We start from the raw sequence: 12,637 nt of genomic DNA, 5'->3' as shown, positions 1-12,637 counted from the left end.
GCATACACCACATTGTTAAGTCTGCGTTTTGGCGTTTTGTCTTTCGGGTGAACCAGTTTTTGTCTGAGCGTGTTGCTGGGTCTGAAATGCACCAGGATGTCATGCTTGGAGAAAACTCTCCTCAGGAGAGTTTTCTCCAAGCATGACATCCCAAGCATGAGCCAAGGTGATCCTCTAATCACCTTGGCTCAGGCAATTAGAGGATCATCAGGGGGTCCTTTTGTCCCTCTGTGGGGGGTTACTCCCACTAGGTTTATATCTGGGACTCTCCACCATTTGACCTTAGAACTGAAGAAGCTTCTCGGATGAGAGGTGAAACGTCTTCAAGTAACTTAAAGAAGTCCAGACGCTTTTCTTTGCAAGCTCCTTTGACAGAATTAAATTATTTTTGAAGAATAATTAAATAGATTCAACATCTTTCTTCTACAGAATGGCAGACTGCACAGATGGTATCTTCCCAAAGGAAAAAGTAGTATAGCTTACTAGGGTATATTAGACTTAACAGTTACTATATACAGTAATGGACTTCTATACATTTGACATCAGATTAAAACTTTGGGTGTAAGATTCAGATAATTATTTATAAAAAGCTAGACATTTTAAATTAGAATAACAAAGAAAAGTATGTCTTTGTGCCCCCTTTTCCCTGTTAATGCCCTATCGGCCCCCTTGGCTAAACTTTGCTAGATCCGCCTCTGCACAGTTACCAGCCGTCAGCTACGTAGAAAAAGATCCTGGTGTAGAAAGTAATATTAAATAAATTCTAACAACAGATTATCAAGCTTAAACGTGCTGCTGTTGTTCAGCCGCTGGTTTCCTCTTTCTAGTCCAAAGTGGGCCAAAAACAAAAAAGAGAGACGGACTCGCAACAGAAAAGCCGATCAGCTGATCATTGATCAGTTTCATGATTGAAGTAGCAGCAGGAGAGAGAGGCAGTCGCTCCATATATCGGTTGTTAAGCTTAACGTGGGAATGCTTTACAAAGATTCAGAGACGAACTTACACACTTGCTTTACTTCTCTCTGGGATAACTTCCTCGGAGATGAAATGCTGGTTTGGTAGCGAGGCTCCAAATACACACAGCCGCTCTATCACGTGATGCATACTGCTCCGACGTGCTACGGTTATGAACTGAGTTACGCCGTGTGGCAAGTTTTGTGAGATGGTTTTTGATATTTAATGGATCGGATTACATTTTTTATTTCTCTTCGATATCCGATCCAGTAATTTACGTCAGTATCGGACCGATACCGATACGTAATATCGGATCGGTCCATCTCTAGTCCATACACCTGAAAGTCCCGAAAACGCATTGCGAATTCTGTTTTGAGTCTACGGATGTATCCGTGTATTTCCGTGGTGCTGATGCTGCGCTGAGCGGACAGCTCCTGAAGAATTTGAAGTGTCGGAATGTGGAAATTTCAACATCGCTTGAAAAAAAACTGCCAGCGAGCAACGTCCCTCTCACCGGTAGGCTAAGTTATTTACAAGCTGAATGTGGTTGTTGGGGTTAGCTAAGATACCGTCATTAAGAAGCGGCACAACTAATGTGTCTATGCGAGCTAATGTGCGATGTGCACCGCTGGCCCAGCCATTTATTTTTAATGCACCTTCTCCGATTAATTCACTGCCTGTTGTGCCATTAGTTAACCCTTCACAGCTGGCACGCGTGCCCAGCGTTGCTGACCCCTGCTGTATACTATGCCAGCCACTTCGTTATGGCATTCCATGTATGCCCTGCCTGCTAGCATCTTGCACGTTGCTGTTATGTGTTGGATTGTCTCAGGGGCATCTTTACACATCCTGCCCTAGAATATTGCCTGGTGTGACAGACCCCAGCCTCTATGCACCTTGTCTTCTGTGCTGTCTTTCAGTAGGATTTCTTGATGTCAGCCACTTCCTCTATCTGCCATAGGTACATAATGTGCAGGGGCTTGTCCTTTCATGATGGTTCCTCCTCCTTCTTGGGTTTCACTGAGCACACGGTCGGTCATGGAAACTTACATTAATTAGTCCCAAGCCTCCTTCCTTCTGCTTAGCGTACAGCCTCACTGTGCTAGACTTAGAATGAAACCCTCCATGCATGGTCAGGAGCTTCCTGGTCTTGATGTCAGTGGCTTCTACCTCCTCCTTTGGCCATCTTATTATCCCAGCAGGGTACCTGATCACGGGCAGGACGTAGTCATTATGTGTTGCATCCTTCTCCCATATGCTCTTCCAGTATTGCTCAGTCTCCACCCTTTGTGGAGCTGTTGTCATATTGTTGCCCTGCCACTGGGAATATACCTTGGATGGTTCTGTGGAGAACAGCTAGTTTATTCTTCTGCCTTCAATCTCTCTGGTATACCTCGTCAAGCGGCTGGCCAAACCTGTGAGTCTTTGTTTGGTAGTTTCCAAGACCTCAGGTATGGACAGCAAGCTCAGATGGCTACATTCTGAGCCGATCACATATCAATCTGATACCAATATCAGCAAACTGGTATCTATACTAGGGATATTTGGATTGCTTCGCCTACTTCTACTAAACCAGTAACATAAAAACTGAAAACATTTTCCAGCAGTGCTGATGTGGTATAGCATTTGGTTTCTTGCTATACATACCATCACAGCAATCACACGTAATCCATTTTCTTTTCTACTGTATTACAAAAAATTAATGCAACTCATCTGCACCTCTTCAAGTATTTGTCAGACTCAATAGCTTGGTCTCAGTAATGATAGAAATGCTATATAATATTTATTCATTACATTTTTTCTTTTCTTGTTTATTTTAAAGCTTCATTGTAACTGCTACTATACTAGTACAAAAAAGTATACTTCAAAATGTTGACATTTTTTGGGAAGTGAAAATCCTTCACAGTAGCAACCCAAAAACTGACCACATATAACAAACATACTTAACAAAATCTATGTAATCTCAAATAATTTCTTTGATATTTTAACAGTTTTGATTTTATAGTCAAAAAATAATAATAATTTTAAATTAGTAACTTTTGCTAGGTTTACAGCTACCATCCACACAAGTCTGGGTTTCTAAAATTCAGACTTTTCTTGGGAAAACTTCTTACCTGTTTTTTCTCCCCGGTCTGAACAAGCATAAAGAAATTTTTGGAAACAGTGACACAGACACACGTATGTGCTTCCTGATTGGATCTTATCAATCATGTTTCCTCAACTGACTTGTCACATCAGTATCTTGTGACTCTTTTCCAAAGGAAACAAAAACAAAGTGCTTAAATCAGCACACAAAGAACTACAAGGGTTGCTTGCTGGCTTTGTTGTCCATGTCTATTTTATACATGCAGATAGCGTGACCAGTCAATTAACTGTAATGGTCACCTATTAATTTTCAAGTATGGACATAGATCATTCCTCAAATGCTGCCAAAATGCTTGTCTACAAGGAAATTTTCAACTGCCATTTTAAAATTAAAGTTTTTAATATCTCTTCTCTCTCTCTCTCTCTCTATATATATATATATATAAACAAAATGTAATATTAGACAAATACAAGTAAAAATCAAAGGCTTTTAAATGTTGAGTTAATTTATTAAGAGAAAAAGAAAAGATACTTTTTCACATAGACCTAGATAGGTTTAGGTAAATTGAAAAAGGAGGGCCAGATGTCCTTGGGTTATCCTTGTCTAACATTAAAATTTGCTCTGAATCATGTAAGTGTGACAAATATCCCCCCCAAAAAAATACGACAAAGGTTGTTTTTTTAAAAAAAAAAAAAAAAAAAAAGCAAGGTAGGCAGTAAGCAATATAAACACTGACCATTAAATGCTTTTTCTATTAATTATTAATATTAGTGTCTTCCAAACACGCTCAGATTGCTCAAAATGTAATAGTGTCAATGACAAACTATGTGTATTTCAGCACAGACTGTTGCCTGTGAGGTTTTAATTGGAGTTTGGTGCAATAATAACTAACAAGTAGATGTAACACCGAAAGCCACTTTTTCCAGTGGTAGTAATCCAGGCTAAGCTGCTAAATCCTACGTACAAGCCATGATCTGTATCAACTAACACCCAAGACAACTTAAGAAAAGCGAATTACTTTTCACAATCACAATCTACCAAAATTAACTTTGACTACTGTCTGACTGGGAGGTTTTTTCTTTTGTAAACAGCTGATGCATGTTTTGTCGACGTCGTAGATGTGTCATACTTAAAGGAAATAACTAATACGAACACACATTGTAACAAGAGCTAAGTTTTGAGTATAAACTGATATGGATTTCTCTTACAAATAAAGAAAAGCAGGCGTCTCACAGTAACTGTTAAGAAAATAGCTGTTAGAAAGAGGCGCATTAACTTTTAGTACTCACACCCCAGTAAGTTCATAAGATATTTTGGATGCAGTGTGCTACCCCAGCCACATCTTTTTTGTTTACATTAGAAAGCTAGGCCTGCTAATGTTAGCTACCTAGCTGACAAGAGAGAAAACGACAGATCAACTTTAAATGGCATACAGACGTGTCTTCACTGGTTCAAATGTTCTAGATATAATGTTTTATTAACATTATTCCCCACTGGAACAGGCAAATCCCAACAGCTCAATTATAATATGAGATAAACGTGCTAACTGATCGTGGAGACAGCGCTAGCTAGAAAGACCTCATCTTCAGTGTTTTGCAGCTGGAAGAAGCAAACACAGTACACTACAGTGGAGAAAGTACATTTGACAAATGAATCGGTATTTAATTCGATTTTCAAAACACCTCGTTGCTGTATATATTACGTTAATTAGAGTACTTCAGCGTCAACACTACCGAAGCTTGCTACACCCATCTACTGAATGAGCCCATCTTACCTGCTCATCAAATCTAGTAATCACGGCCTGGACCCATTCCACTGGTTTGTGAGCCGCCATGACCAGGCGGACGGACACCGCAGCCCTCTGCTGCTAAATCCAAGATGCAAGACCGCAGCTGACGGGCTTAGTAATGCATGGAAATTGTCTTGAATCTGTGGGAAAGGACGAAAGGGGCGAGATTTTTTCTCCTTCTTTAGGATTCACCATCCCACCGCCATGACACACTACCGGAAGTCTTCTTCACAGAAACTGACTGGGGGGCGGGCGGTGCAGGGTCAAGTTAGCCGTAATGAAAAAGGACACTTCCAGGCACTGTTTTCAAGATTCATCATCATTTTGATTTTCATTATGCAACATGTATGCTACATGTAACACGGTATGCTATGCCAACAGATACACATAAATATATATAAATATATATACATTGATATATATTTGTGTGTGTGTGTGTGTATATATATACATATATATATATATGTGTGTGTGTGTGTGTGTGTGTGTGTGTGTGTGTGTGTGTGTGTGTGTGTGTGTGTGTGTGTGTGTGTGTGTGTGTTTGGACACGTTCCAATTTCGTTGTACTATTGTACTAGGTATGACTGTGCAATGACAATAAAGAGTTATCTCTCAAACTAGAACTCTGTTCACAGACGCTAGAAGACTCGTACAGTTGTGCCTTTGTTTACCACTATCAGTGGCCTCACAGGAGAGATACTTCTTTAACTTGAGATCACTGAAATCATGGTTACAGTCCACTATATCGCATGTCCGTCCAATGTCCACACAGGCATTTTGAATAAGAAATATAGACATTAGAGTCCACATGAAGGAATTTATGAGGGCTCTCTTCAGACCCTGAGCCACATTTGGTATTGCACCCCTGCACCAAGATAAAGGTAAAGCTTTAACTTGTTATGAACACTTAAAACATTGTTATTAAGCATGAATATATCCTTGCTGCAAAATGGATTTAGCCATTTTGTATGCTTTGAAAATGCGTCTTTTGGGTTAGTTCAAATGTTGTATATTTTTTTTATATATCTTTTATTCAGCTGTGCACGTTGTATGTTGCTGGTTGCTGTATGTAACAGAACTTCATAGTTGTAAGACTGGCCTATTGTTTTCTAGTTTCATTATGATTTTGCTCACTGGTGTGTTCACCTTTTCACAAAGGAGATGTTTAATTACGGTCTCCTTTATAGGTTCAAGATGTTTTTCAAGCTCTGGATAACAGATTGTTGGATCTGTACATCTTTGTTTTTGCTTATTCTTGTCTGCTTCGTGCATCAGGGTTTGTTATCTGCAAGACAAATTTGTGTTTAATTATTTTACTGTTGCATTAGAACAAGACAACATGACTTGTATGTTTACTAAAAATAACTCATACTTGTTAAATAAAAATGTGTATGAAGTATATTTTATAGCCTGTTATTGTATACTATACTTTTAGTCTAATAAACCCCACCATGCAAGCATAAAAAATGTAACACCTACTGCAGGACTCCCACAGCTCTGAGGAACCAGTACACACTGATGAGAAGTGGGTTATTAGAACGAGGCATACATGGGCAACTACTGGACAAGAATATGGAATTACCAGATGAGCCAGTGAGAGGGGTTATATGCAGCATATGTGAGTACTCTGGATGAGTAGAAAGCCAACATCCATACTGACCAAGAAGCAACTAATAACTCAATAACATCAACAGAAAACACACTCAATGTAGCCACCCTAGGAAGAGCACAACTCCCTCAGCTAATTGACAGAGTCCTATCAGAGGAGATGCTTGCCGATATGAATATTGCTCTATGCACCATCCCCACTTTACACAAGCCTTAAAAAACAATACAAACTATAACAACTGTACAACTGGGCAGAAATGATAAAATACAAAATAGGCTGAACATATCGCAACCTGGATGAACCTTAGATATTAATGAATAAAGAATAAATAAAGAATACAGGTTTAGGAAGAAAGCTGGACAACCAATGGATATGGACATGATCTCCACGTACTGACTGAAGAAGCAGACGAGAGAGATAGGACAGAGAGAGATTGAGGTCCCCCTGGCTTACCTCTTATCACATCTGAGAAAGGGTAAAAGGTCTTAATAGCCTTTTATGTTAAAAAAAAAAAGTGGTATTACAGAGTTTCTCTATATGAGCTTTTGCTAATGCTAAATCATCTTTATTATTAAACAAAGATGTAATGAAAGTATAAGTCTGATTAATATGTTGACTGAAAAATGCAGTTTGAGTAATGAAAATGATTCTAACATCTGGATTTTGTTTGCATAGACATGATCCAGTTACGACCTTGGCAGAGTTGCATCTGTGTGTGGCTGCAGGAATGTGGAAAGAAATGGAAATGTGTAGCCAACGATCATTAAACATGATTTTGAATAAGAGAAATGGTATTAAGTGTTGGTTATTGAACACAGAACCGTAATTCATATATGATTTTGCTGATAGTGTCATGGTCTGGGTGAGTCCCAGTGTTTTTCCTCCAAGCCAGCAGCTCCACCTCTGGGAGGAGCCACCGTGTTCCTGCTCATTGCTCGCACCTGTGGGCAATTAAGCCGTGGACTTATAAGGCCAGCGGCGCTCAACTTCTCTTTGCCAGATTCTCAGCTAACCACAGTTAATACAGGCCACCGCTTTGTTTTGTACACGGCTTAGTGAACTACCTTGGCTCATCTTGTATCTCTCTTTCATAGCAACGCACCATAGATTAGCAGACGCAACTCTCCGCCATAGAACCCCCATTCGGACGCTGGACCTCCTGACAGTCTCACGGTTTTACTCACTCCACGCACCTGCCTGCCTCCCTGCCTCAATGTCAGGAATTTCGGTTACGTACCACTCACCGGGACCACGCTACCGATCCACCTGCGGCAAGTAAGCAGTGCAAAGGAATATTCAGAACAAATAGCTTGCCAGTATTCCTCCGGAACCATACCTGACGTATCAAATAAAATAAAATAAAATCACTTTTATTGTCACATCACATGTGCAGGTACATTGGTACAGCACATGTGAGTGAAATTCTTGTGTGCGAGCTTCACAAGCAACAGAGTTGTGCAAAATACAATGATGTAAACAAGCAAAATACAAGAATGGCTACATCTGAAACTAATAAATATATGTACAATATATAATAGTATATGCATTTCTGGATGTGTATACTAAATATTTTTCTACGTGTGTGTGTGTGTGTGTGTGTGTGTGTGTGTGTGTGTGTGTGTGTGTGTACACATATTTTACAAATTAAATAGAGTAAACAATAAATAAAATATATAAAAATATACAGAGTTGAGACATATGTACTCTTGTTTCAGTGACTCTGACCCCTTTCCAGGGACCCAGCCATCCAGTTTGACTCTCCCTTTGTCCCTAACCACAGAACTGCAGTTTCCACCATTGAAAAATCACTGATTGTTTACTTAGCTCAGGTCGCATAAGTGCTGTTTAGTTTTGGTGTTTGTTCCTAGCACTAGTGAAACACACAACTCAGTTTTCTGGGGTTTTTTTCACTTACACTTGTTGTGAAAGAATAAACGTTGTCAATAAAACGTTCTCTGTGCTGCTCTGCGTTCTGCATTTGAGTCCTTTTTCTTTTGAGTCGGCCTCGGCCGTGACAGATCAGTATTAAGCATAATCAACTAAATCAGGTGTAAGTTTAATCGATATAACAAATAAGAGAGTATAATAATGACAGTAAAGACAGGCCTATCACTGAAAGTGTGTGTGTGTGTGTGTGAGGATAGGAGGGAAGAGTGAGCAGACACTAAGCAATGTCTGACTATAAAACACATTATTCAATAAAATACATTTTATTGTATATAATGTGATTCACAAACACAAAGTTCAGAAGAGAAAAAGTGAGAAAACTTTCCCCTGTATTTGAATTAAAAAAAGAATATGCTGAAATGAGTGTTCATGTAAGAATGAGCTAATCTGGCACCCTGGAGAGCATCGCCAGATCCTCCTGTCTCAGGAAAACCAGGGCCATGACAGGTGACCGATTGCTCCCTGCCTGCCACCTGCCTGAGGCGCCGACCAGAGAACAGTGGGTCAACACTGTTCTCTGGTCGGCGCCTCAGGGCCATCAAGTCCCACATCTCTAAACTCACAAAGAGCTTCTTCCCCTGGGTAATTCAGACTGTTAATATACGCTTTCCCCCCACACCACACCCTGCCGACTCATCTCACCAAATTAATTTTTTTTTTTAAATTCCTGCCATTTTACTATTTATATTTTATTCCTGTTGGTGTGGAGCACCCATAATTTTGTACATGTGCAATGACAATAAAGGACTATCAGAGAGATCAACTGCTGCCGAAACTGTAAACCTGCAAGTTGATTTTGTATGTTTTGGCTTGTTCCTGATTTTTTGTTAGATCATCGACTCAAGACGATTTGGATTGCCACTCTTCAGGCTAGGGTGTGCCTGTTCTCTCTCCAACCTTTCTTCTCACAAAGATCAGAACAAGCTCAGCATCAGTGTTGGGCAAGTTACTTTGAAAAAGTAATTAATTATAGTTACTAGTTACTTCTTCAAAAAAGTAACTGAGTTAGTAACTGAGTTACAATATTCTAAAAGTAATTAATTACTTGAAAAGTAACTATTGCGTTACTTTAAAAAAAATTGTTTAACCCTCTTTGGTCCAGGGTATAATTGGCCATTTTTAACTACTTTTGATTTTCCCTCCACATTTTACCTTTAAAAATTATTTACTTAGCCTTGTTTGGTATCATCAGCACAGCCTCACGTGTCTGAATTTACAGTTATGTTTTCATTTTGACATACTGTATTACCACAATTGATCTAAAATCAGACAAAAAACATAAAATCCGAGTAGAAAAAGTTATATTTTTACTGTAACAACCACAAACATGTTTAATGAATCATATTTGATAACTTTAAATGCAAATATAAATTGTTAATTTTAAAATCCTATGCACAAGTTTTGCAAACAACAAAGTTATTTGCATCCATTTACCTTTTACCTTGATTTTTTTAAATAACCATTTCAAACTATTTACATAACAATCAGCTGTTCTGCATTCAATAAGATGCCACACAAATTATTTGTGCCACTCCAAAAAAATTATTTCTGTCCACTATAAAGGAGAACGTCACAGCCTGATACCTGCAGGTCTGACAGCAGCAGGTGTATCACTCCTGTTTCTACCTGGAGACAGCAGTCGCCTCAATGTTCTGACACATCTCAAAACTCGCTCTCCCTCTATTTCTGCTGTCTTTCTCTCTCTCTCTCTCTCTCTCTCGCCGTCACTCCTAAAACTTCCCCTGTTTTGTTTTGTTGTTTTGCTCATATGCAGAGAGTGCTTGCTGCGCTGTCCTTAGACAGTAAAAGTGACGAAACTATTGAGGAAAAAACGCCACGTATATATTGTTTATCATGACTGTGGTTTTACGTGGCCTATCAACACAATTTAAAAACTGGTATATATCATCTTGTTGCTTTGTCTTTAAGTGGTCGTGTGACTGGCTTACCACGACTACTTTAGTCAAACAGCAGCACTCACGCGATTGTTTTGCCCCTTAGCTCCAGGTGTTGTGCTAGACCAGACCTTCCCAAAGTGTGGGGCCCGCCCCCTAGGGGGGGGGCGCAGAGCCATGGCTGGGGGGGGGGGGGGGGGGCGAGGTATGAAAAGGAAAAAAACAAAACACTTGGACACAGTAGCGGTTTTTGATATGGGCGACACGGGCGGTTGCCCGGGGCGGCATCGTGGTGGGGGGCGGCATCACAGGCATCGGCAAAAAAAAAAAAATTGCTCGTACTCATGCTGCCCCGACATCAGCCAGCGCATATTGGGAATGGCATAGGCACCGATCGGTTTTCTATCGCCCATTTGCTGGGAGTAAGGGTGCCCTCCGTTTGCGAGGTGCGCCTGCTGCTTGCGGCACAGGGAGGAGAGGGCGGGGCTGCAGGGGATTCTCTGGCTGGCTAGAGCAGCATCTAATAACCAACTCGCAAAATAAAGCAAAATCTAAAAAAAACAACAAACACGAAAACACCAGACATCATGATAGAGACTTATAATTTGCACCGATGTTTTTTCGAAATTCTATATGCGAAAAGTGAGCGCGAGAGCCCTCGGTGCGCCTCCTTGCTGCTGAAATCAAAGTAAACTTTATTGTCATCTCCACTACATACAGTACAGTATATAGAGAGACGAGACGACGAGGCTCCAGTTACAGCAGTGCAAGTAAACAAACAATAAATATAAGAAGAGTAAGAAAATAAATCTACACTTTAGGACCAGGAGTAAAGGGATCAATAACAATTCAAAAATTATAATTTACAGTTTGATGATTTAAAGTCTCACACACAACCCGTCGAAAAGGGAGGGGGGCCGGCTGCTTTCAGATAGAGCACATATCATTCATAATGATGTAAATCCAAGCCCATTATGCATTCATGATTTGAATCCTGGGTTGTGTGAAATCACAGAAATACACCCTAGACAAAGTGAATCTGTGAACTAAGGTGTAGGTCTATTAGGTTATGTTGTGGTGATCCTTGGGTTGGGGGATTTGTGTTCATACTGGAGTGCAAAAATTAAAACCAATGTAAGATGGACAAGAAAAGTTCAAAGCCATCAGGTGCTCAGTTTAGAAAAAATAGAAAAGAAGAGGAAGAGAAACGAGCAAAAGATGCAGGTAAGCAGATGTGTCTTTGGATAAAGGCAGGTCATCCTGAAACAATCAGAACACTTTATTAATCCCTAAGGAAATTATGTGGGTTACAGTTGCTCCAAAAAGAAATGGTAAAAATAGTAACAGTAACAGACTTAACTCCAAACAATATATTATGTTACAGATTTTAATATTAATTAGTCATTGTCAATTGTTGATTTGTCCTGTTCTCATTGTATGATGAATTATGATGGCTGTTTGGTAGCCGTTTGCATATTCTCTCTCTCTTCGTGTGTGTGTGTGTGTGTGTGTGTGGGGGGGGGGGGGGCGCCAGAGGGAGTGTTAGCCCGGGGCGACAAACAGGCTAGGACCACCACTGCTTGGACACTGCTAGCGCCGGCGCCCACAGAAAGCAAAGCAGGAGAGGAAGCATAGCTGAATAGGTTTCCAAACCAACTTCATTCTAACCCAAAGACTAGAAAATATGGTGAAGCATATCTTCCCTTTGGTTTCACCTGCACAGTGCCGAGGTAGGTCTCCCCCTGCAGAATTGGTTTTCCCTTTGTTGGGAGCACACGCTGGGCTCTTCAAATCATGGACAAACAGGATCCCACATTCTTGATTTTTAGTTCACAAACACTTTTTATAATAACTAACTACTCCTGACATTTTGGAGATGTTAGCTCTTTATACAGTAAAGTTACAGCGGGATACAAATAACATCAGGCTGATCCTGCCACGATTTGTTCCCCCGGTTCAAATCACGGACAAACAGTATCCCACAGCTGTTTATGTTTTTAAACCCATTTTGCACAGAGAGGCATTTTTTTGAAAAATGCATTGACAGCAATGTTGAATATTATTACACAGGAAAAAAACAACTACACGTAAAATAATTACACCGTGATGCCTCTGCCTTTGTAAATGGAGGGACAGTAACTGCGTGTAAAACCTGCAGATAGTCAGCTTAACAGTATTTTGTGTCTATCTGCCATTCTGCAATTCATCTCATGTAAACAATAACGTGGCGCACAACGTGACGTGAAAAAGGCACATTGACGTTGCATGATGAACTCTGTATTCCTCGTCCACACGTAAACGCAAAAAAGGAGTTTTAAAAAAATCTCAGTTTTCGGTGATTCGAAACACCGTTTATG

At 40.1% G+C, this 12,637-nt stretch overlaps 1 protein-coding gene across 4 annotated transcripts in view; it reads right to left on the bottom strand.

The window, feature by feature from the left end:
- Nucleotides 1-5,083, bottom strand: part of nf1a (neurofibromin 1a) — a 133,939-nt gene extending 128,856 nt beyond the window's left edge. For all 4 annotated transcript variants that reach the window (XM_026191694.2, XM_026191697.2, XM_026191695.2 and 1 more), the window contains exon 1: nt 4,815-5,083. In XM_026191694.2, the coding sequence (XP_026047479.1) occupies nt 4,815-4,874 (60 nt within the window). In that variant the 5' untranslated portion in view covers nt 4,875-5,083. The remainder of the gene's footprint in view (nt 1-4,814) is intronic.
- Between the last annotated feature and the right edge of the window lie 7,554 nt (nt 5,084-12,637).

This window comes from Astatotilapia calliptera, chromosome 14, assembly GCF_964374335.1.
Source record: "Astatotilapia calliptera chromosome 14, fAstCal68.1, whole genome shotgun sequence".
Classification (NCBI taxonomy): Eukaryota; Metazoa; Chordata; class Actinopteri; order Cichliformes; family Cichlidae; genus Astatotilapia; species Astatotilapia calliptera.
Note: the sequence above shows the minus strand (reverse complement) of the source record. Positions and strands in the feature narration are given on the sequence as shown.